The following is a 25,795-nucleotide window of genomic DNA, read 5'->3' as shown; positions in this document are numbered from 1 at the left end:
TGCGGGGCGGCGGCGGGGCCCGGCGGGAGCCGTCACTGCGGCGGCGTCCGCGGGCGCCTGGAGGCCCTGCCCTTGCGGCCGCGGCGGGATTGCGGCACCTCGGAAGGCGCCCGCATCCCCGCGCCCCGCCCCGGAGCGGGCCGAGTGCGGCGCCCGCGGGGCCCCGCGCCCGGGGCGCTCGGTAGGGTGTGTGTTCTTTGAATGCGTTTTCCCCTTTCAGAAGACTGTAGAAATCCGGCCGCAGCAGAAGGGTTCCTTGGTCAAACTGCTTTACAATAGAGTGGGAATGTTGTCTGTAGAGAAAGGGCAACGGGGTAAGGCAGGAGGAGCAGTGCCATTCCCCAGGGAGAGCTAGAATTTTTCGGACGTGGAGACTGGGAAACCTACGTTCTTTTCCATAGTCATCGCCTGTTGATTTCTTTCTGGACCATTTTACAGGAACCTTCCTGCCTTTTACTTGGACTTGGGTTGCAGGAAAGTGGCAGCCTTTTATCTTCGGGGTTCTTGGAGCTGTGCTATTTGTAACTGTTGGATCGCGTACAATCCAGTAGCTTCATAGGGAGTTTCAGGATTTGGGGAGAATTTAGCAGTGGAGTTCCTAAATCTATAGAGGTCTGAGGGACCTTTCAAACTGTCGTGTTACTTTCCACCCCCCTTCCCTTTAATTATTAAATGTGTATTCTCAAAGTCTTAGGAACCGTGGTAAAGTTGACTTAATGCGTTAAACATTTGGTCAGGTTTTAAGGTGAAGCATGGCTTACAAGTGTAGGACATCCTGTTGAATGTCTACCAAATTCCTATCAAACATGAAATGCCTCAGTTTGGGTTCCTTGTATGGGATTGGAGCACTATGTCCCAAACCAGTCTTTAACTTATCGGAGTATATATATAGCAGTGTACTTTAAAGCCCGGGTTGCCAAGGCTTATGTAATCAGTTTGTTAATTTATAATTTTGTTACGTTGCTTTCCAGATTTATAAAATAATTCCCTTAAGGAAATCTGTCCTCAACGTCTGCTTAAATATTTCTCTCGGAATTGGATTCCTGAAGAGGAATGTACTGTACAAGTGATGATTAAAGCATACTAATTAGACAAGTTTCTTTTTTTAAAGAACACCAAATACCGAATTTTTAATCTGATTATCTGTGTAATTGTCCCTGAGAGTAGAACAGGTGACATTCCCATTTTACAGAACTAGAAATGAGAGAAATTACATGACATTCCCAAGGTCACATATTGAAGTAGTGTAGAAAGTCAAGTGCACGGTGCTAACTTTTTGTAATACTCTCATCCTCAAGGCTTTTCAGGCAGGAAACTTTCAGTCCCACCTTTCAATTTTTTTTTTTTAAAGTTTTTATAATCAGTTTTTAATTGTTCATTTTGTGCACAAAAATTATTCTCACCGTATTTTTAAAATAATTCTGAGTATTTTTTCTCTTTTATTGCAGTAAGATCCATTAGTTTAAAACATGCTAGAACTCAGAAGTTGTACTAATTTTTATTTTTCTAGACCAGAAGTATAGTTTGGGGCTTTATGGTTTAGATTTAATCACATAATCCTGAAAGAAAGACTTTTAAATGTCCTTATTAAAATTGAAGGACTTTCATGATATTTTTACTGGTCACAGGAAATACTGTTCATCTGAACTTCACTGTGAGTATTCCCTCATATAGAAAGTGAAACTAAATAGAAAAATATTTATTTCTGGAGATACTGAGCAGCCATGGTTCTAAGCACTGGTATAAATAAGGCATGATTTCTCCCCTGTAGCAGCTTGTCTAATCCTAAGAGCTCTTCACACCGCCCAAGAAGAAAAGGGTACAAATGAACTTTCCATAGGCCAAAATCTTAGGAATTAAAAACGTAGATGAGAAACTCTAGACTTAATGTAACTGCATCCCAGTTTGCTTAACAACCGAAAGAGAGTGTTTATAACTAAGATACTTTAGTAAGGAAACTGTTATTCAGAATTTAGGTATTTCCCAGTGTGTATGTATGTGCAGGTAAACTTAGAACAACTTAGGTGGAAAAATTGAGTGGATCCTAGCAGTTCTGAAGATAAACTTAACCTTTGATCATTTATTCATGGAATGTTTGTGTGTCTCTTTTGGGGGCCCTAAGGTAGAGGGAGGGCAGCAGTAGAAAAGTGAATAAAAACCAGTTCCTGACTTTAGGTTCTTAGAAGCTGTTGGGGAACACCAAGGTAAACAATATCAGTACGAACAGATGAACTGTGGTGAGGCATAGGGAAAACCCTGCAGAAGCACAAGGATGGTGGCAGTAACAGCCTGACACGGAAATACTTCACAGAGGGAAGTGATGGTTAAACTGGTCTTGAAGGATAGGAATTCCCAGGCAGAGAAGAAGGGAAAAGGCTCAGAGGGTTCAGAAGACAAGGTCAAGTGGTGGGAGAAGAACATAGATCCAAGTGGGTGAAAGGGAGTTGAGAAGGCTGAGACAATGCAGCTGTTTTTCCTTAAAGCCTTTGAAAAGGAAGGAGAGAAATGGGGCAGTTGCTTTGGGGTATAGAGGAGAAGGTTGTTGGTGAGGTGTTTTGTTTTAACTTTGGAAAGAGCTGGTATGAAATTCCTCAGATTTAATGGCCTCACAAGTGAGCACTGGAACTGTGTTGTCTGCTCTGGATAATCCAGAGCTGTGTCATTGATCCTCATCTGCTTTTCTGCACATCTGCTTTGGGTTGTGGCTCTGTGTCTCATGGGAAACCATTTCTTGCTGGTGGTAGGGAAGGAACCTGTCTAAAGAGGATTCCTGTTTTGCCCTCCCTGAACATTTATTTCTCTGCTGTCACTTCCAGAGCCTCCTGAGAGTCTGCTTTGGCATCGCCAGCATTTGGCCTCTGCTCAGGTAGGCTCTTCCATAGCAAATCAGTCCTCTTTCCCTTTCCTTTTGCTGTTATGCCCCCTAGTCTGCTGCCATGTGGCTACTCAAAAGTTACTTCGGACTCAGAGGTCATTAGTTGTTCATTTGACATGTTTTAAGTTTTGGAGTATCTTCAAACCCAAAGCAAGATTAGGTCTATCTGTACATCTAAACACATACCCTCTTGACTAATATTTGTCGGGAGCATTTAGTATAGGTTGACAGAATGCTTCAGGAGCCTGGATTACACAACATAACGGTGGTCAAATCACAGCCTCACTAGGCCTCAATTTCTTAGTTGTTGACATGCAGTTATCTCTCTTAAACCCACAAGACTGCCATTTCTTTGAAGGCAGAGACTACTTCTTTGATCTCTCATCCTCAGACCCAAGTAATGCCTGGTATATAGTCTGTACCAAGAAGTGTCTTGGTGAAGAAGGTTAAAAAAAATCTAATCTTTAGTTTGTTGATTTTATCAGCCTGTTATAGAAACCACACCCTTTCTAATAAAGCCGGGTTGGATTTGAATTGTTTTTCAGTCATACAATTTCAGAACTAGAAGCAAATCCTCTACTCTCTGCTAGCATGTTGTAGATGTTCCTGTCCAGAAAGTCCAGTCTGAGAGAATGGCATCACCAGCTACCACTCTCCACTAGAGTCATTCTGGATTTCTGCCTTTGCTTAGCCTCTTTTGCGTTGAGTTCTTGGATTCTACTTCCAAAATGTGTCTCCTCCACAACATCGTTATCATCACTGCCCATATCAGCTGCTCTCATTTTTAAGTCTTTAAGTAATTTACCTGGAGGCATTTTCAGTTGTCTTCTTACCTGTCTTCTAGCTCTATTCTTGTCCCTTCAGTCTGATCTTCGCTTTGCTACCAGAGTAATTTGTTAAACCATTGTCTCTGATTGCCGTTCTCCTGCTCAGGATTTTTCTTGAGCTCTTTTTTTGGCTCTTTACGCTGGCCTTCATTTGTTCATTTAATAAAATGTATCTGTATATTTTGAGTAGATGCTATACTTGGCAGGCCCTGGGATAAAGAACTAAATAAAATGAACATGATCCTTACGTGAACTGAGCCTGTCATTTAGTTTAGTGGGGGACACAGAGTATTAACCACACAGTCACACAAATAATTATATGACCTCACAGTTGTGATAAGGGTCATAATGGCAAAGGACGCGGTGCTGTGAGTGAGTATAGGGAGCTGGTATGTGCAGGGGGTTGGGGAGGGCAAGGGGATGGTCAGGAAGTCGTCCTTTAAGCTGGGCCCTAGAGCACGGGTAAGGGCTAGCCTAGACCTAAGAAGTAGAAATTGATGAATTATATGGAATACAAGACTCTTTGGATATCTGGTTCTTACCAACCTGCTTGACCTTGTCCCCTACGCTCTGCATATATTGTTGTCTGAGTCACACTAAACATCCTTGGGTCTCTTTCCTGAAAATCCTCTTCCTTACCGTTGCCAGTTTCAGTTCTTAGCTCAAACATACAAAAATTATTTCTCCAGAATGCTGTCTGTGGCATTCTCCAAGGCAGATTTAGGAGAAAAGAACACCTCTTTTTGCATATCTGTTCCCGTAAGAGACTGTGAACAAGTTGAGACAGGGACCTTCCTAGTATCCAGTACAGGTGTTTAGGGGCCAGTTTATCGGGCCAATAGGGGATGAGGTTACTGATAAAAATGAGATGGAGAACTATATATGCAACCCCTCTCAAATACTGTAATCTCGTGGGAAGGAGGCCAGTTCTAAAGTTAGGGGGATAAAATCCTTAGGTGATTTGTATTCTACTCACACCCTGCTAATTATCCCATTTAGCTTTCATAGTAACTGTCCAAGGTGGTGATTATCTTTATTTTATCAAGACATGCCTTTTCATAGAAGTCGAGTAACTTGTTGGGCTGTAGATCCTGTGGTGCTCTTTCCACTGTGCTGTCATGCCACTCTGCATATGTGCTTAATAAATGAATTTTGATTATTCCTAAAGTGTGCTTCCATGGTGAAGATGATAAGAAAAGTTAACTACGTGGTACTTTGAAATGTGGAACCTTAGGACTGTTATCCTAGCTCCTCCTCTGATGTTCCCTTGCCCCCATGTGTATACACACACACTTAGGTTATTGTGTTTTACTCTATTGCATAGCTAGGGGGATAATAATCAAATTTGCTTTAATACTTAGCTATGTTGGTTCTTCTATTTTAGAGACATTGTAGATATTTTAATATAAGTTTTACTCTTACAGTATGACTTATATGAAGTTCATTTTAGACTTAGGACAATATACTAACAAATATTCATAGACAGATTATTAAGCTAGAGTGTACTATATTCATGGATCTCTTTTTAAAAACAGCTGTAATATTATACAACCTTTTTATTTAATAGTGGACAGAAACAGAGTGATTACTTTTTTTTTTCAGAAACTTAAAATTTGTGTAACTTAAAAAGAAATAAGTTTTAGTGATCTGTTGCACTGCATGGTGATCACAGTCAACAATAATGTGTTGTATGTCTTTAAATTGCCGAAAGAATAGATCCTTAACATCCTCAACGCACAAATGTGATAAGTAGGTAAGGTGAAGGATATGTTCATGAGCTTGATTGAATCTTTCTACAGTGTATAGGTAGATCGAAACGGGGTGATTGTATTTTAAAGTAAAGTTTAGCTTTCTGCTTTACCTCATTTTTTGCATGTTAAACAGTTCTCTCTTTATTGGCATAAAGTTTTATGAATGGTACTAAAGAAATTTGGAATGAGAATATTCAGTCTACAGTTTCAGGGCTTGGTTTTTGTCCTTTGCTTTTCTATTTTCTGAGTATTTGCTAATCCTCTTGTGAGGAAAATGCTTTTTCAGAAACAAATGGAAAGAGTATAATTTGCAAAATACATCAAAATTACAGTTTGGGGAAAGAATAAAGGACAGTATTTTTAAGGGGAAAATAAAACCTGCTTAAATTTTACCTGAATTACTTGGTGTTGGCTGGGAAGGAATCTTGCTGTCACAAAATTGTATGCAAACAATTGTGTGAAGTTATTTTCAAGGGATCCTTCCATTTTTAAATGACCAATAATTACCTCCGCCTGTTTTATGAATGGCTGTTTTCCTGTAACTTCCTTTCTCAACTTGAGATGCAGTTTCTAAACATTTCAAAAAGTTTTAAATGGAATTATTTGTTCTTAATGTTTAAACATCTAATGTTTATTAGATGAATTTCTTCCCCTTAAGACAGCTGGAGCAGTTAGCTTGCATAGTTACCTGCATAATTATGCATAGTTGCATAATTGGAGGAACACTAGAAATGTCAAAATATATTAATTTTACTGTCTTTGTTTTTCTTTGAATTAGAAAGGAGTAGGTAGAAACTTCGTATTGTTTAAGGGAAAAAAAAGCAAGGCTCAGGGGTTGGTGAGGACTAGAATCCAACCCAGGCAACTCTTAACTGGGTATAGGACCTGGACAAAGTGAGTTCTTAACCTCATTGGCCCTGCTTTTTCATTTGTAAAATGGGTATCGCTCTTAAGGAATTAAATGATATAATAAATGTAAAAAGTGCAGTACATGCATAGATTCCTAGAAATTAAAATCTGCTTCCTTATTTTGAGACCTGCATTCAGACAAAACTGGAATTCTAATGGGCAACTGTGGCAGCAAAAGACATTTTAAAAATTAGAAATAAGACAAAGAAAAATCCATGGTTTTGCTTTACTCGTTTCTGTATAAACCTGTTTAGGTTAGTAATAGATTTTTAGTAGTATGTATATGGGTGATAACGAGAGAGATCTATTAAGCCATAACAAAAATTTAGAGTTTTATGAAACTTTGTAGTGAAAATGAACTTTTGAAATTTCTTTAAATTCTCGAATAAGCTTATTTCTGTGTTGCTTTCATGTTAATATGTAAAGGATTTTCCTCTTCCATTGAGGCTCTTTGATGAGAAGCTTTTCCTATGCAATTTTTATTTTTAATGACACTTTGACTAAACTTAAGTATAATTCAAACACAGATATGTGGTGAATTATTTAGTATGGCAAATTTTCCATTTGTTTTGTCCAGCACCGTTGCTTAAATGATTAGCCATTAGGTATTCTTCAGAATCAGCCGCCTCTCTTAAGTTTACTAAATTTATCTCACTTCTACCCCCAAGTCATCACTTTACCCAAACTGGTGTTCTCCTTTCCTAAGCCAGCCAGCAGTAGGCACTCTTACTTTGTTGCTTGTTTACCCCACTTTCAGAAATGGTGTTCCTCTACTCCTCTTGAAGGATAAGCCCTGGTCTGTGGGCTGCCCCTGTCCTTGGTGAGCCTGCCTTCTATAGTATCCTCTATTCTTCCTCTCACATGCCTCACCTAGGCTCACTTGTATAATTATTTCTCTTTTTATATGTGAATACTATTTTCTTTTCTTTTTTTTTTTTTAAAGTCCTGGGATACATGTATAGAATGTGCAGGTTTGTTACATAGATATACGTGTGCCATGGTGGTTTGCTGCGCTGTAGATCCTATTTTCCTAAATCATTTTTGAGATTTGAATGGACAGGGACTGTGTTGTGTCCTGTACAGTTAAGGCTCAAATTATTTGTTAACGAAAATGACTTAGTGTTTCTGTTATTCAGACTAAAACCGTTGCATACCTTTATTTCTTTTATTTGTTTTTCTTGTTTTTCTTTTCTTTTTTTTTTGAGATGGGGTCTCGCTTTGTCTCCCAGGATGGAGTGCAGTGGCTGATCTCGGCTCGTTGCAGCATGGACTCTTGAGCTTCGGTGATCAGCCTGCCTCGGCTTCTCAAAGTGCTGGGGTTACAGGTGTGAGCCACCATGCTGGGCTGCATACCCTCTTTCTCAGAGGAAGTAAATATTTCATTGAATATGCCTTGTTTATTAACATTACATAAATAGGCATTAGTGTAGTACACAGTGTATTTTCAGAAAAATTGGTGTATTTCATAGATCTCTTAATGGAAAAGTAAATGGAATGGATAATTATGTACAGAAAGTCAAAAATTTAGTAGCCTCTGCCTTTCCTGGAGTATAAAAGCAGCACATATTCATTGTCAAAAATTTTAAAAGAACAGAAAAGCATAAAGAGAAAAAATATTCTGTAATCTTACTAATTTAACATTTTAAGTTTTTAAAATATATACATTCATACAGATTATATGCTTTTTAAAAATGATTGGGACAGACCAGGTATGGTGGCTCACACCTCGTAATCCCAGCACTTTGGGAGGCCAAGGCAAGGTGAATCACTTGAGGTCAGGAGTTTGAGACCAGCCTGGCCAATATGGTGAAACCCCATCTCTACTAAAAGAAAAGTATAAAAATTAGCTGGGTGTGGTGGCATGTGCCTATAATCTCAGCTACTTCGGAGGCTGAGGCAGGAGAATTGCTTGAACCTGGGAGACGGAGGTTGCATTGAGCCAAGATCGTGCCACTGCACTCCAGCCTGGGTGACGGAGACTCCATCTCAAGAAAAAAAAAAGATCGGGATTATATGCTGTGAAGTTTGGTATATACAATTTTTTTTTAAACTTAACATTATGTTGTGAGACTTTCCCATGAAATTAAATAGCCTCAAAATATGGTGGCATACTGTTAACGTTGGGTATGTTGTGTTTTACTTAACCATCTCCTTATTGTAGACCTTTAGATTATTTGATTTTTTTTTTTTTTGCATGTATAAATATCACTGAACATTGTTGAATGTAAATATTTGTCCTCATCTTTCTTTGAGATGTGAATCTAGTAGTAAGATTATTGTCAAGGATATTAATTATTTTAAGGCTCGTGAGACAGGTTGAGTATCTCTTGTCTAAAATGCTTAGCACCAGAAGTGTTTTGGATTTTGTCAGATTTCGTAACATTTGCAATATACATAATGATGGGACCCAAGTCTAAACATGAAATTAATTTCTGTTTCATTTACACCTGTACATATATGCTAAAGGTAATTTTATACCCCATTTTTAATAATTTTGTGCATGAAACAAAGTTATGACTGCATTTCCTCTCAAAAATTAATAGAAACTGTGATTGGTCACATGAGGGTTTTTTTTACTTGTAGTGTCTTGTCAGCACTGAAAGCTTCAGATTTTGGAGCATTTTTGGATTTCATATTTTCACCTTAGGGGTACTCAACCTGTACACTTATTGCCAAATTGTTTTTCAGGAAGGTAGCTTGCTTGCAGTCCCACCAGTGGAAGAGAATCCCTGGAATGAACTTGTTTTTGAGTCAAAGTCAGTCAAATGTTAGGTGCCAGTATTTTGGTTTATTGATTAGTTGTGTTTTTTTTTTTTTCTGTTTCACGATTCTTTTTTGGCCATTTTTTAAGTATCACTTTTATCAAAATATTAGGAGGAATAAAAAGATGGTAGGGAGTTAAAGTGAGTTTTGACAGTGGTAATAAAAGCTTTAGATCAGAAGAGATTTAGATTATTAAAATTCTCCATAACTTAATATTCTGTTTTCCTGGGCACAATAGTAATTGTGGGTTGGCTTTGTTTATTTTGGAGTAATTTCTGTACACCCAGCTTATGTTTAAGTCATTACTTATTATGTGAACACTTAATGCTGGAATTGTTACCATACTAATTTTTAAATCCTACTTACCTATAGGTAGAAAGATAACATGCTTAGCATTTTTCATCACTTTAACAAGAGACAGAATCTGTTTAGGAATTTCAACTTATTGTCTGTGTTGCTGGTCCAGGTCTTGTGGCTTGGATGTTAATCTCTTCCTCTCTACAAATACTAAGTACTATACATCAGTTAATGATTTGCTTAACTCCTGAATACATTCAAATTCCTTGATATATGCTGGACTGCGCTTGTTTTACTTAGAGGAAATAAAGATTACTCAATCAGTGCTTCAAGGATTCTGCATTGGCAACCAAATCATTGCCTCAAGAAACTGGAACAGGCTTCTCACCATGACATTCCTAGTCCTCTCAGCAGCCCCTAGCCCATCAAAATTGATGAAAATGAAGAACATACTTTAGTAGGCAGCTACCTTGTCTTGGAAAATGCTTTCTTAGAGACTTAGGAATACAAATTGCCCAAAAGAAGATTTCTAATAATAAATGACTTTAATCTTTTAATTTGTAGATCCCATCTTGATCCCATCCAGCGATTGCAGACTGGTAACTGCATAACCACATAGTAATATTCAACCAATCCAGTGAAAAACTCTGAATTCTTCTATAACTTAGGACCTATTGACCTGTTAATGGTTCTTATCTTTGGTTTATAGCTCATATTAGTAACTCCTAGGAGGAGGCATGCTGTCATTAAAAAGTGAAATATTGTTTACTTTTTTTTTTGTTTTGAGTCTGAGTCTTGCTCTGTTGCTCAGGCTGGAGTGCAGTGGCGTGATCTCGGCTCACTGCAACCTCCACCTCCTGTGGTCAAGCGATTCTCCTGCCTCAGCCTCCCAGGTAGCTGAGACTACAGGCCCGTGCCACCACGTCCAGCTAACTTTTGTATTTTTAATACAGATGAGGTTTCAACATGTTGGCCAGGCTGGTCTCGAACTCCTCACCTAAAGTGGTCATCCATCTGCCTCAGCCTCCCAAAGTGCTGGGATTACAGGTGTGAGCCACCATGCCTGGCTGAAATATTTACTTTAAATAAAGAAAACAGCAGTGGTGACTGCGTAATAGGGTTGTGTTTATTTTGCTTGACCTAAAGGTTATTCCTGGAAGACTTAGTTTACTGTCTTCCTTTCAGCCTATACCATTTTAAAAATTTTAGCAGTAAAATCAGGTTGGTAATACCATTGAGAGAGTGTTAGTTCCTGTACTTAAGTTGATTTTTCTATAGATGTACAGTTTGGTCTACTATTTTTCAGGAGTAAGGATTACAGTTTTCATTTTTTGGTATTTGTAAAAGATACCAGATAATTTCTATGTGTAAGAAGCTTAAATGCGGTTTTAGTGGAGCTTTGCAAAAACTCAAACTTTTAGTTGTCTGTATTAGATTGATATACTGGTGCATATATATGTGTGTGTGTATATATATATTTAAGGATTTAAATGTTTGAGAAGAATATTGGTGATCTGATTTTGGAGGAAAACTCCAAATAAACAAAATGTTTATTACTATAGATAAGCTATAGAAATAGTACAGTTTTTGTGCACAGCCGTTTTTGTTCAATTCGTCTACTTTCTCATGCCATGGATTGGTTCAGAGTGGTATCCAGGCAGAGCTGCCTTTGTTGAGCATACTGTTTTGTCCCTGCCTCTCTAAGAGGTGTGAGGAAGAGGCATTTGTTTGATGTACAGTTGAGACTGCAATGGTGATGATGTTGATGAAAAGCTAAAAGTGAGTTTTAACAAGAATAACAGGGTGAATTCCAAATTGATAGTAGGTTTAACAGAAGCTGGTTCTACAACTGTTTTCAGCAGCTTGCAAAACGTGTGTAGGGCCACCCACACTTCCTTCCTCTTCTCCAGCCACACCCACATGCTTCAGTTGCTTCTGCTGTCTTTAGTAGGAGAACATCAGTATATTCTTGCAGCACATAACAGTACTTGTTTCTCAGACACAAGTTTTTATATTATGAGCATTCTTGGCAAGTTGGCCTATTTCATTTAGGTCCAGCCTAGTTATATGCCTGTGCTAAATAAAAAGGTTGCTTTAGAACGGCCTATTTAGTGGTTGCTGTTTAAAAACATGTTATCTTAGCTGTATAATCATTTAAAATATTGATTTAGAAGAACTTAGTGCATGGGAAAATGTTCACTTTTTAAAGTAGAGGAAAAAGTAGTTATCAAACTTCATGTCTAAAATCTTAGCTTTGTAAAGAACTGTAAGTATAAAGGATGTACACTCGGACCTGATGAGAAGTCATCCTAGATGAGCGTATAGGTGATTTTCATTTTCTTTTTTGTGCTTTTATGCATTTTCTAAACTTTCTAAAGTGAAAGTCTTGTATTAACTTTTCCAACTTGTTTTTTGGAGAGAAGTATTGTGAAAATAGTTACAAATCTCTTTTTACCCTGACATCCCCCCAAGCCCCTAAGTATTATCCCCATTTTATTTTTTAAAATTGTGTCTGGCCATATATTATAAATAGAAAATAATTTGAAAGAATCTATACCAAAATGTAAACAGATGTTATCATAAGGGGTGGGATAATGGATTTTTGTTTTCAAAATTCCCCCTCCCTTTTTTTACTGGTCTATATGTTCTAATTGTATTTTTCTCCTGAACTAAACAGATTTTTCTTTCATAATTGTTTTTGAGATTTTCTATAAGAATATATTTGATGCGAAAAAATGTAAAGGAGTATTGAGTCCTTTTTGAAAAGCTAAATTTGATAGGAAATTATATTAATATCATTTTAAAAGCAAATACTTAGATTTTGTGAGATGTTTTATTGAAAAACTCCCAGACTTTGATGCCTAACTAGAGACATTATTTCCTATATCTTATAGCAGTCATTTTCAATTTAGTTTATTTTAGGAAACTTAACAGTTCAGTCTCTGAACTGGTCTCTCTTATGAAAGCAAGAGAGATAATAGTTTGGTGAATTCATTCTCTTGAAGTAGGGTAAACAGCTGAAAGAATTTCTGCTTGGATGGTGGGAACGTCATCTTTGTAACAATGATGGTGGTGGTGGTAGCTGGTATTAAAGAATGCTTACTCTGTGCCAGGCACTGTTCTAAACACTTTACCTGTATTAACTCATTTGATCCTCACCATATCCTATGAGATTGTTTTCTTATTACTAACATTTTCTAATGAAGAAACTGACCATACAGAGAAGTCAAGGTAACTTGCTGAGTTCCTTTGGCTAGTGATTGGTGAGCTGGGATTCAAATGCAGTTGTTGGTCTTTAGAACCAGTACTTATCACTGTACTACCGCACTGCTTTGCCACAGAGACTAGGGATGAAACAGGGGCTGCTGGAAAAAGAGAAACAGGCAAGGATAGTGGAAGGAGCTACCATATCCCTCTTGGAGCTGAAGGACCAGTCAGGTAGGCATCCCAGGGTTCGTCTGTCACTAAATGTAGACCTGTGCCCATGGCTTGGCCAGCCCTATGTGTGCTGCAGAACTCTTGCTCCTTGTTCCCTCATTCCTGGCAGGACACTTGCTTTCATATCCAGATGTCAACCACCTTTCCTCCTTCTTTCACCTTTCCTATCTTGCTTCCCCCATTCTCTTGCACTCCTTTTCTCCCAAGTGCATTTGAACTTTACTTGGACACCTCTCACCTTTAGTGTATAGTGTAAATTATTATGTTGGTGTCATGTGAATGTTTAGGCCTTTCTGTTATTCATGTAATAGTTCATTTTCATGGAAAGACCTGCAAGGCTACCTCGGTCAGTATTCCCTCATCGTGCCACGAAGTTGGATATAAGTGATTTGCTCACATTCCTTTTGTTTGTGGTGATAGTTTCTTTGTTACTATCAAGTGGCGGGCCTCTGATGGAGAAGGTGTTTTGTGTGATCCCTGATGCTGGCATCATAAGTGATTTCCACTTGCCTTCTGGAGGACAGTGTGTTGTAAAGCTTGCCCTCCTTGGCTGCTGTAGTGTGAGTATTTCATGAGCCTGTAGAGGCTCCTAGAGATTGGGTGGCTTTGATGCCAGGCTGAGCATAATTGGAGCTAGAGACTGCTGCTTGTCAGGCAAGTTAAGCTTCATGGTACCTAGCATGCAGTTTCATGTGGAGGATTCAGTGAAATGTGAGTTTGGGGCCTGTTGTAGGAGGCATTTAAAAAATGGCAATTGTACTGTTGTTCATTATTCTTTTCTTTTCTTTTCTTTCTTTCTTTTTTTTTTTTTTTTTTGGTTGAGATGGAGTCTCACTTTGTCACCCAGGCTGGAGTGCAATGGCGCCATCTCGGCTCACTGCAGCTTCCGCCTCCGGGTTAAAGTGATTCTCCTGCCTCAGTCTCCTGAGTAGCTGGGAATACAGGCGCCCGCCACCACGCCCAGCTAATTTTTGTATTTTTAGTAGAGACAGGGTTTCACCATGTTGATCAGGCTAGTCCCGAGCTCCTGACCTCAATGATCCACCCGCCTCAGCCTCCCAAAATGCTGGGATTACAGGCGTGAGCCACCATGCCCGGCCTTGTTCATTATTATTTCTTCATTCCAGTGGAATAATTTTTCTGACCTGTCTACCTGGAAAAATCTGTTCACTTTGAAATCCCTGTTTACTAAAGGTCACTTAAAGGAGTTATAATTCACAGAAGGCAGAAGGATAATGGGGGAAACTGGGTTACTAAAGACAAATTTTACCATTTTTATACATTTGTCTAGATCCAGCCTTAGAGTATGTATTTTGACTTTAAGCAAAATTCAAACAAATACAACTAAATCTGAATCTTTTTCTGTATTTTCTTTTAGGAAAAAGAAGCAACTAACAAAACACTGTGATAACAAGGATTATTCAGTATGCAGTTTGCAGGGTATGTCTTGGAGACATTACAAATTCACCTTTATATAAGCCACATCTTAACATTCGGCATTGATGTTCAGATTGACTTTTGGGAGCTGCAAGATCCTCAAAGATAAAAAAAAAACGATTTAGTTACTTTGTACTCTAACTCAAAACGTACTTGATAGTAGGATTGGACAGTAGACTAGTATTTAAAAAGATGTTCACTAACAAGGATGTTTTTCGTCTAAACTTTCAATTAATCATAGTGTCCTGTTCTTAGCTATACAATTTAATTGTGGTTTCATAGACTATGGAAAAGGGGTGCTCATAAAAAAAGGACATTATTTGGTAGTAAGAGTGATTGTTTCACTATAGGGTACTCATTGTGAAGATACCAATTAGATTCTTTCCCGTGAGCTTGCTGTAGATTAAAAATTATTTCACCATGCCCTCTTGTTGGCACCGGTTTGGGAAGAGAAACATTAAGATTTAATAGTACTTATCTGTGGGTGTCTGAGGCTCTGAAAAAAAAATTTTTTTTTCATTTATTTTTGTAATAAAAACAGTTTTGTTTTCAAAAATCAGATTCATTTGTAAAATCTGATTTATGTAACTTTCCAGGAACACATCTAAACTAAAATGATAGATGAAAAGAACAAAATTATATAATTTGGGGGCAGCCTGAAGGAATGTGTTTTAAAAGCTAAAGTGGCATTTGCAAGCTTATGCAATAGAAACGTAGACTTGGGTAGAATTTTAAGCATAATTATTGCCCTTATAATTAATTGAAGTTAAAATATTTAAAGTTAGTTTCCTGCCCCCCCACCAGAGTTTTTATATTTGAACATTAAATATACCAAATTAAAATTTCTTTGGGAAACTACTGTCCAAATAAAGCAAGGTCTTTCAATTTGGATTTTCCTGTTAATCCTGTCATTAAAGTTACTAGTTCAGATGACAGGGATAATATACATATAGAAGAAATTTGCTTCCCCCAGCTCCCAACACCTAGGCATTGTATCAGTTTCTTATTTAAAAATCTTAATAGCAGGATTAATAATTTTGGTTCTAAAATCAATTTGCAAACACAGCGTAGCATAATGTTTTAAAGCATGGACTTTGGTGTCAGACAGCCCTGGGTTTCAGTCCCGGCTCTTTTACACACTGGCCATTTGGCCTACACCAAGTTACTGTGCCTCAAAAGGGGGCTAATAATTCCTGTCTCTGAGGGGAATTGTGAGGATTGAATGAGGATGATGTGAAGTATTTGGCATGTGACTGGTGTGTAATACTCATTAAGTAAATGGTAGTGCTATTTATTATTACAATAATTACTAAAATGCAAAAAATGTATTAGTAAACATATTAACATTGACTTTTTGAACTTGTAATTTAACTTAACATAAATTTTTTGAGGGGGTTCTAGGTATGTGATTCAGATCATTTCTGAAGTGGTATAAATATAAAAGTGACTTTATGTTTCTTTTGTAGTTAGTATTTTAACTCTTAAGATGGTATTATCCTAAATGGGGCATTGATTAGAGTGGCCAAATGTTTATAAAGAATGTAGACTTTGAAATTTATTAATTAGGTGTGAATCCTAGCTTTTGCAGTTAATGTCACTTGTACCTAGAGCAGCCTATTGCCTTAGCCATAAAAATGAGACCAGTGCTGACTGGCCAGGCACGGTGGCTCAAGCCTGTAATCCTTGTACTTTGGGAGGCCAAGGCAGGAGGATTGCATGAGGCCAGGAGTTCAAGACCAGCCTTAGCAACATAGCAAGACCCTGTCTCTAATAAGAATAAATAACAGTTTTTAAAAATTAAAAAAAATCTTACCCATTATATGTCAAATTTCATTTTTTGGGATATTTTTATCTAAGTGGACTCAATAATTAATGCTTTTAATATATAACTGAAAATGTGAAACTGTATATTGAGAGGCGTAGAAAAAGTAGAAAAAGGTTCGTCAAAGGGATAGATACTGACTAATGGGAGAGAGCTGACCTTACAAGGTTGCTATATTCCTCATTGGATTTTGTTACTCAGTTCTATTAAATGTTGGTCAGAAAAAAAAGTGAGGGTTCAGCCTGTGAGATATAAAGTTGCATCTTGTTTAATTTTATACATGTTTGTTTTTCTGAGTCAGGGTAATTTATGGGGAACCTATTTCTATTCATTTATTATAAAAGTTGAAATTTTTAAGTGCATTATGAAATGTGGTTCTTAAAAACCAAATGATCTTTAAATCATCTGTAAGAATGCATGCCTGTTTACTCTTGGAATATAATCATGTTATGCTGGGTTGTGATTCAGAGTTGGAAAACGATCATTAAAAATCAGCATAACTGATGAATACCAGTAAATTAGCAAATATTTATTAAGTACCTACTACCACATACCTAGAACCCCCTCAAAAAATTTAAAGTTCAGTTATAAGTTTAAAAAGTCAATGTTAATATGTTTACTAATATGTTAAGCACCTACTGTGTGCCAGGTGCTTATCCTAAACAATAGTGATGCAAGAGCAAACAATTACCTCCGAAACATTTTGGAAAAAGTTGCATTTCAAAATTTAGTAAGACAGTTTGGATTACATGCTATTTGTAAGCACTGTTCTAGGTATTGGGGGAAAGTAGAAGAAAAAAGAATCTTAGAATAGAAAATCCCTGAGAACCTGCTGCTGTCAGCATAGAGGAGATGGCGTACCCGAATACCTGTAGAATAAGACCACATAAAATAGAGGTGTCCCAAGGTGCTCTGGAGATATTGAGGAGAGAAGGAGTTAGAGAAACCTTCACAGAATGGAATTTTTCTTTTTTTCTTTCTTTCTTTTTTTTTTGCACTTAAAGGAAGTGATGTTGGTCTTGGGGAAACTGAAAAGTTGTTGGGTTTCTGTCCAAATGTTTATTCTTCGTGTTTTCCCTTGTCAACTCTTGCCTTATTTTCTAAGACACTAATTAAAATTACTTTTAGAAAATGTTTGTTTCTTAAACATGCTTGTCAAACTTGCCAGTTTTCTTATTACTGACCAGCAAAAAATTGCTTCCAATGAACTAATTTTTTTTTCAGTTTGCAAAAATTTAGTATTTAAATTCTCAGCCTTTGTAATATAAAGTCTAAATATAGAAATGGGTTGTTATGAATGACCCTGACTCATTTTATATCTCAATTTATTTTCTTCAAGTTTCTCTTAAAATGAAAAAAAACAAAAAATGAACTGATTTTAAAGTTTGTGAAGAAAAGTCACAGAAACTTAATTTTGTTTCTCTTCTTATTTTGTAGATATCCATGACGACATTGAAAATGAATTTTTTGTATTCACCAGATATTCTTATATGAGAAGATCTATTTCAAACAGTCTAAATATTTTTTCTTCTGTTGGACCAGCATGGCGGGATTTAAGCGAGGGTATGATGGAAAGATTGCTGGATTATATGATCTGGATAAAACCTTGGGTCGAGGCCATTTTGCTGTGGTTAAACTTGCCAGGCATGTCTTTACGGGTGAAAAGGTGGCAGTAAAAGTTATTGACAAGACAAAACTGGACACTCTAGCTACTGGTCATCTTTTCCAGGAGGTGAGATGCATGAAACTAGTGCAGCATCCTAACATCGTCCGCCTTTATGAAGTTATTGACACCCAGACCAAACTATATCTTATTCTAGAACTTGGGGATGGAGGAGATATGTTTGATTATATAATGAAACATGAGGAGGGTCTTAACGAAGACTTGGCCAAGAAGTACTTTGCTCAGATAGTTCATGCTATATCTTATTGCCATAAACTCCATGTGGTTCACAGAGACTTAAAACCAGAGAATGTAGTCTTCTTTGAAAAACAAGGTCTTGTAAAGTTGACAGACTTTGGGTTCAGCAACAAATTTCAACCAGGGAAGAAGCTCACTACAAGCTGTGGATCTCTTGCATATTCTGCTCCAGAAATTCTGCTTGGTGATGAGTATGATGCACCTGCAGTAGGTAGGTAACCTCGGTCCAGTATTTGGCCACTTGAATTCTGCCAGCTAGAGTTGGTCAAATCAGTTGTTTATCTAAAAATGATTTCTAGAGAATTTAATTGGCCTTAACTAGCAAATTGGGTTTCATAAATGCCATATATTCCTAAAGCTGGCAATTTGTTGATTTCAACTTTTAGATGGCAAATGTCTAAAGTATATTTGTGAGTACAAAGGAAAATGAGTAAGTTATCATTTAAGGTAATCTCTTTTCTGTTCATTGTAATTTTTTTCTTAAGGTCCAAATGCTTTTCTTATCTTAGATTTTTCTTTTAGTGGCTGTCTTTAGCCATTTCCTTTCTGTGCATATCCTCTAACAATCATTGGAGACCCATATTGGAAAGGTACTGTGAATATTACAGTGCAGTGTCAATAATTTGGGTATTAGAATCATTTATTAACTGTGAACTTGAACAAGTGCTTGACCTTTCTGCTTCATTTTTTATCCATAATATAGAATTGAATCAGGTACAGGTGTAGCACTCCCATATTATCTTGTTTACTCTTCACAGTGACCTGTGGGGTTGTTATTGTCCATCTCATTGTTCAGAATAGGAAACTGGCATACAGAGGCTTTCTGTATGGTGGATTCTGGAATTGTGGTACCTTTGACATTCCTAACTGCCTTCTTTCCCTCTCCACACACTTTGTGCTCTTTCACTTGTCAAGATTTATCTATTTGTGGTGAAAGTATTTACTGCCTTTCAGTTTGTGTAAACTTTGTCTCCTTGGGATTGTATTTGTTTTGAAGTTCATGTAGGAATTTGTTCTTAATTTTTTTAAGGATTTGTTGATCAGAAGGTGCAGTCAGCTTTTTGTTAGTTTAATCTTGGAAAAAGTGTACTAATATTACATGCACATGATGTCAGATTCATACATGTAAGTATTCTGCTTGCATTTGTGGTAACTTGAAATGCAGGTTAAAGGATTAATGACGAAGGTGCACTTAACGTTGAAGAGTGTTGATGTTATATCGAATACTTTGTGCACCAAGACACTGATTTTCATGTTAAGACTATCATGTTCTGGAAAAGAAAGGGGTAATGAGCGGTTTCTGCCTACTACAGATAACTAGACTTCACTAAAGTCTTTCCTTAGAATATTTGAGTGGAGATTTTTGATTAATGGAGCCATTCTAATCAGACAGTGAAGCCAGGAATTTCCAGAAGAAGAAACACAAATGTCTACACATGAAAAACTCTTGAACCTCATTAGTGCAAATTTAATAAGAGTATCCTATTAAAGATAAGGTACTCTTTAAAATCTATTAAACATAAGATACTCTTTCATACTTTTCACATTGGGAAAAACTAAAGTCAGACAAAACTAAGTGTTGATAAGACCATAGACTATCAGGAACTCTTACACTATTTAGAAGACAATTTGGCAATGTCTGGTAAAGTTAAAGATGTACACATCTGGTAACCCAGCAGTTCTCTCCTACATATGCACTCCAGAGTAACTCTCACTTATGTATACAAGAGATTTTCAAAGATCGTTTTTAACAGCATTATTGAATGTACAGCAGGGGAATAATTTGTTAACAGTATTCATATTGAATTCTATATATGGTGAAAATTAAACATTTTTGCCAGCATGATTGGATCTCACAAGCATACTTTTAAAGGGAAACAAAGCAAATTGATGAAGAGTACATACAACATTTATATAAATCTTTTTTTTTTTTTTTTTTTTGAGACAGAGTCTCGCTCTGTCACCCAGGCTGGAGTGCAGTGGCATGATCTCAGCTCACTGCAAGCTCCACCTCCCGGGTTCACGCCATTCTCCTGCCTCAGCCTCCCGAGTAGCTGGGACTACAGGCACCCGCCACCACGCCCAGATAATTTTTTTTGTATTTTTAGTAGAGATGGGGTTTCACTGTGTTAGCCAGGATGGTCTCGATCTCCTGACCTCGTGATCCACCCGCCTCGGCCTCCCAAAGTGCTGGGATTACAGGCATGAGCCACCGCCCCAGCCAACATTTATATAAAATTTTAAAACATACAAAGCAGTGTTATATATTATTTACTAGTATGTGCACATGTGTTACATATAGTAAACTCTGAAGAATGCATGAGAGCAAGATAGGTTACTTCTGAGGGGCAGGCATATCTGTAGGCTTTCAGCTGTATTGGTGATGTTTATTTTCTAAGTTGGGTGGTAGGTACACAGGGGTTCATTGTAATGTTCCTTTTTCCCCCCCTTATATCTTAAATATTGCATAATAAAACTTTCAAAAAGCTATTAAAAAAGGAAAAGAAAACCACTTGGGAAGATGTTCACCAGTCTAATAAATGATTACCATGTGTTGGTGAAGTAGGCTTGGATAGAGTTCATGGGTAATATTTTCATTTTCATTATTTATAGTTATTTCAATTCATATTGTGTGATGTGTGATTGAAATATGGAATTGCTATTTTAAAAAAAATGGACAGGTGTCTTTCTGTTAATGTACTATTAGTTTATTGTGCCAAAAGTAGTCTGATTTTTCACAAATGTTTACTAAAATGAGCATACACAAAAATTAAAATCAGACATATTTTGAGATGTTACTTAATAAAAAAACTTTGATTCTTTTTTCTTTAAATAAGTGTTTTATAGTATGCTGGTCCTCTGCATTGAGAATTCGCTGAGAAATTGTCTATTTTATTCTTTTCAAAAAATCAGATTTGATTTTACTTATCAACTATACTTTTTGTTTTAGATGTCTTTTTTTTCTTTGTTCTTTCTAGGATCTTTGAGGTTTTCTATTTTTTAATAGCATCATGTATCAAAAGCTTATTTCTGTGTGTCTTGATTTCTAACAAATGGTTTATTAATGCTATTTAGAAGACAATCTGATGTGTACATCTTTAATGCTATGTGATTTGATGCTATATGATGCCCTCTCCCAGAATCTCTGAGGACGTCCTAGGGGTTTCACTCTGCAGTTGTTGTTCATTGCTAAAATTTATCTTTGGTTTCTTATTTAACTGAAAAGTTATATAGAAAGGTGTTCCTTTTCAAAAATTCAAAATGGATAGATTTATTTTTCTCTTTAGTTGTCTGTTTTTTAACTTCTAATTTTAGTACATTGAAGTTAATTTATGCCCAATTGGTTTCTGCTTTGGATACTATTTTTAGATTTTCTTTTGTGGCTTGATACATGGTAATTCATACCATGGTGACTATTCTTCATGTGATTAAAATATTTGTATAGTTGGAGTTTTTATATATACTTAAGATTATGCATTATGCAGTTTCTTCCTTTGTACCCTTACATGTTTTTATTCTGACCTGTCATTTTCTGAGAGAATAATGCTAGTCTTCTATTCTGATCTGTGAATTTTGTAATTTAACCATTTTTTACTTTATACATGGCATTGTCAAGCTTTGATTGACAATAAAGGTATTAAAAGTTTCTAATATATTTTACATGATGAGTTATACCTTTCATCAATACGAAAGTATACTCTTTGATACATATTGCCTTAAAGTCTGTTTTGTCATTGCTTTAAATTTATCCCTTTTAAACAATAAAGGCATACTTCATTTTATTGTGCATAACTTTATTGCATGTCTCAGATCTTGCAGTTTTTTTGTTTATTTACATATTGAAGGTTGCCGCAACCCTTCATCAAGCAAGTCTCTTGGCACCATTTTTCCAACAGCATACATCATGCCTCTCTGTCATATTTTGGTAATTCTCAAAATATTTTAAACTTTGTCATTATTTATTTTTTATGGTGATCTGTGATCAGTGATCTTCAATGTTACTATTGTAGTTGTTTTGGAATGCCAGACAGCACCCATATAAGACAGCAAACTTAACTAATAAATGTTGTATATGTTCTGACTGTTTCACTTACCAGCCATTCCCTCATCTCTCTCTCTCTCTCTCTTCTTGGGCTTCCCTGTTCTCTGAGACACAACAATATTGAAATTAGGCCAATTAATTACAGTGGCCTCTAGGTGTTCAAGTGAAAGGAAGAGTGGTACATCTCTCACTTTTAAGTCAAAAGCTGGAAATGAATAAGCTTAGCGAGCAAGACATGGTGAGCCAAGATAGACTGAAAGCTAGGCTTCATGCACCTAACAGCCAAGTTGTGAATGCAAAAGAAAAGTTCTTGAAGGAAATTAAAAGTGCCACTCCAGTGAACACATGAATGGTAAGAAAGTGAAACAGCTTTATTGTTGATATGAAGAAAGTTTTAGTGGTGTGGGTGAAAGATCTAGCCAGCCACAATATTCCCTTAAGCCAAAGCCTAATCCAGAGCAAGGCCCTAACTCTCTTCAGTTCTCTAAGGGCGAAGAGAGGGGAGGAAGCTGCAGAGGAAAAGTTTGAAACTAGCAGAGTTTGGTTCATGAGGTTTAAGGAAAGAAGCCATCTCCATAACATAAAAGTACAAGATGAAACACCAAGTGCTGATGGAGAAACCAGAAGATCTAGCTAAGGTAATTGATGAAGGTGGCTCCACTGAACAACAGATTTTTGATACAACTAAAACAGCCTTCTATTGGAAGAAGATCCTGTGTAGGACTTTCATAGTTAGAGAGAAGTCGGTGCCTGGTTTCAGTGCCTCAAAAGGTAGGCTGGCACTCTTGTTATGGGTAAATGCAGCTGGAGACTTAAAGTTGAAGCCATGCTCATTAACCATTCAGAAAATCCTAGGGCCATTAAGAGTTAAGTCAAATATACTCTACCTGTGCTCTATAAATGGAACAACAAAGCCTGAATGACAACACGTCTGTTTACAGCATAGTTTACTGAATTTCTTAAGCCCACTGTTTGAGACCTACTACTCAGAAAAAAAGATTCCTTTTAAAATACTGCCACTCACTGACAATGCACTTGGTCACCCAAGAGCTCTGATGGAGATGTACAAGGAAATTGATGATGTTTTCATGCAGATAACACAGCATCCATTCTGCAGCCCATGGATCAAGGAGTAATTTCGACTTTCAAGTCTTACTGTTTAAGAAATGCATCTTGTAAGGCTATGTCTGCCATAGGTAGTAATGCCGCCAATCCATCTGGGCAAAGTAAGTTGAAAACCTGGAAAGGATGCACCATTAAGACCATTTGTGACTCATGGGAGGAGATCAGAATATCAACATTAAGAGGAGTTTGGAAGAAGTTGATTACAGCCCTCATGGATGACTGTGAGGGGTTCACAGTTTGTGGAGGAAATAACTGCATATGTGGTGGAAATAGGAAGATAAATAGAAAGGGAGCCTGAAGATATGACTGAATTGCTACAGTTTCATGATAAAACTTGAATGGATGAGAAGTGGCTTCTTAGGGATGAGCAAAGAAAGTGGTGTTTTTTTTTTTTTTTTTTTTAATCTTAATTTTTTTAAATCCATGAACGCAGGTGAAGAAATGGTTTCTTGAGATGGATTCTATTAGTGAAGATGTGAATATTGTTGAAATGACAACAAAGGATTCAGACTATTAATGTAAACTCACATAGTAAGTTTGATAAAGCAGTGGCAAGGTTTGAGAGAACTGACTTCAGTGTTGAAAGAGGTTCTGCATTTCTACTGTAGGTAAAATGCTGTCAAACAGCATTACATGCCAGAGATAAATCTTTCATGAAAGGAAGAATCAAATGATGCAGCAAACTTCATTTTTGTCTTATTTTAAGAAATAGCCACAGCCATGCCAACCTTCAGCAACCATGACCCTGATAACTAAGCAGCCATCAACATCAAGGCAGGAACTTCCACCAGCAAAAAGATTATGCCTTGACTCATTGAAGGCTCAGATGATTGTTAACGTTTTTTAGAAATAAAATTTTTTTTTTTTTTTCTTTGAGACCGGGACTCCCTCTGTAGCCCAGGCTGGAGTATAGTGGCATGATCATAGTTCGTTGCAGACTTGAACTCCTGGGCTCAAGCAGTCCTCGCACTTCAGCCTCCTGAGTAACTGGGACTACAGGTGTGCACCACCACATCCAGCTAATTTTTAAAGTTTTGTAAAGATAGGGTCTTATTATGTTGCCTGGGCTGGTCTTGATAAAGGTTTTTTTGTTGTTTGTTTGTTTTTTTAATTTTTTGCCCGTGACACAGCCCCAGGAGATTCTGAGAACATGTGCCCCTCGTAAAGTATTTTTAAATTAAGGTATGTACAATATCTTTTTTAGACATAATGATGTTGCACATTTAATAGACTACAGTATAGTATAAACGTAACTTTTTATGCACTGGGAAACAAAAAATTATGTGTCTCGCTTTATTGCAACATTCGCTTTATTTCATTGGTCTGAAACAGAACCCACAGTATCTCCGAGGTATGCCTGTGTATAACAGTATTTCGTGTCTAATCTATGAATCAGTCTTTGAATAGGTGAATTTGATTTATTTATATTTAATATTACTGGAGTGTTTGGACTTGTCCTATCTTATTTTGTGGTTTTCATTTGCCTTATTATTTATTACCTTTTCCCATATTTTGTTAGATTATGCAAGCTTTCTTTGCTCTTTCCCCCGCAGTGGTTTGCATGATGTGTAATCTGTTTCTTTTTGTGTTGGTGTCCACATTATTTCTCCTACCCTACAAATAAGAATCAGTTTGTTTCTACTTGTTTTTTGGTTAATAACATTCTTGTTTGCTTGTGTTTGTCTGTAATAAATACTTACTTTTTACTTATTTTATGAATTTCTTGGCCTCCCTGTCCCTTTCTTGGATTATTTTTATTTTGCTTTGTTTTGTTTGTAACCCTTTCAGAGAGGATTTTTGAAAAATTCAAGTCCTTGTGTGTCTAAAATGTCTTCACATTTGAATGCTAATTTGACTGGATATGGAAATATATATTCAAAATCATTTTTCTCCCAACTTTGAAGATATGTTTTTCACAGATATTTTTCTGTCATCTTTTTGCTTTTAAAGTTGTCGGTGAGAAGTCTGATGGAAGACTAATTTTCTTTGTAGAACTACATTTCATTAATTCAGTGGAGCGTATTTTGTTTTTCTTATTTTAACAGTTCCGAAAATGCTTCATTAAGCAGGTTTTCTTGGGTGCTGCTGCTTCTGTTTGATGAACTTGGTTCCTCTCTCTCATTTTTCCTTCGTTCTTGGGGGTGTTAGTTGTTTGTTCATCTCTGTTTTTGAGATTTCCAGATACTTTGCTGTGAATATGATGTCTGAGTACTCTAGGGGATATGGGAGAGGAGCAGGGTCATACAGCTAACTGGGAAGCGCTGGTATCTGGTCTTACTATTTGTCAGGTTGTTAATACACCTCTTGGACACCATCCCTCTCTCTCTGTTCCTGATGTCCACAATAGAGAGGAACATCCTCAACTTGATGAAGAGAATCTACAAAAATCCTGGAACACATGTCTGCGTGGACATGCTTGGTGCTAGTGTAGAATTATAAGGTAGGAAATTAGTCCTCAGTTAATCCTTCTAATGGTTGTCTGGGTGCAGTTCTTTCCTGTTTCCAGTGTGCATCATCTAGAAAAGAGCACCACAGAAGCCCCCGCTAGCTGGATTTTGGGGCTCTGGTTTCCTCTTTCGGTCTGATCC

At 37.0% G+C, this 25,795-nt stretch overlaps 1 protein-coding gene across 5 annotated transcripts in view; it reads left to right on the top strand.

Annotated features, from left to right (window-relative positions):
* Positions 1-25,795, top strand: part of SNRK (SNF related kinase) — a 65,714-nt gene that overhangs the window by 771 nt on the left and 39,148 nt on the right. The window contains exons 2-4 of one of the 5 annotated variants that reach the window (XM_025376750.1): positions 2,817-2,866; positions 14,239-14,300; positions 17,557-18,251. The exons of 1 other annotated variant lie outside the window; for it this stretch is intronic. In XM_025376750.1, coding sequence (XP_025232535.1) covers positions 17,663-18,251 — 589 coding nt within the window. In that variant the 5' untranslated portion in view covers positions 2,817-2,866; positions 14,239-14,300; positions 17,557-17,662. Of the gene's footprint in view, positions 1-2,816; positions 2,867-14,238; positions 14,301-17,555; positions 18,252-25,795 lie in introns of those variants that run through there. 3 more of the 5 variants (XM_025376749.1, XM_025376751.1, XM_025376752.1) reach the window with 3 other exon arrangements.

Source organism: Theropithecus gelada, chromosome 2, assembly GCF_003255815.1.
Source record: "Theropithecus gelada isolate Dixy chromosome 2, Tgel_1.0, whole genome shotgun sequence".
Lineage (NCBI taxonomy): Eukaryota > Metazoa > Chordata > Mammalia > Primates > Cercopithecidae > Theropithecus > Theropithecus gelada.
This window is presented reverse-complemented; position numbering and strand designations above follow the sequence as displayed.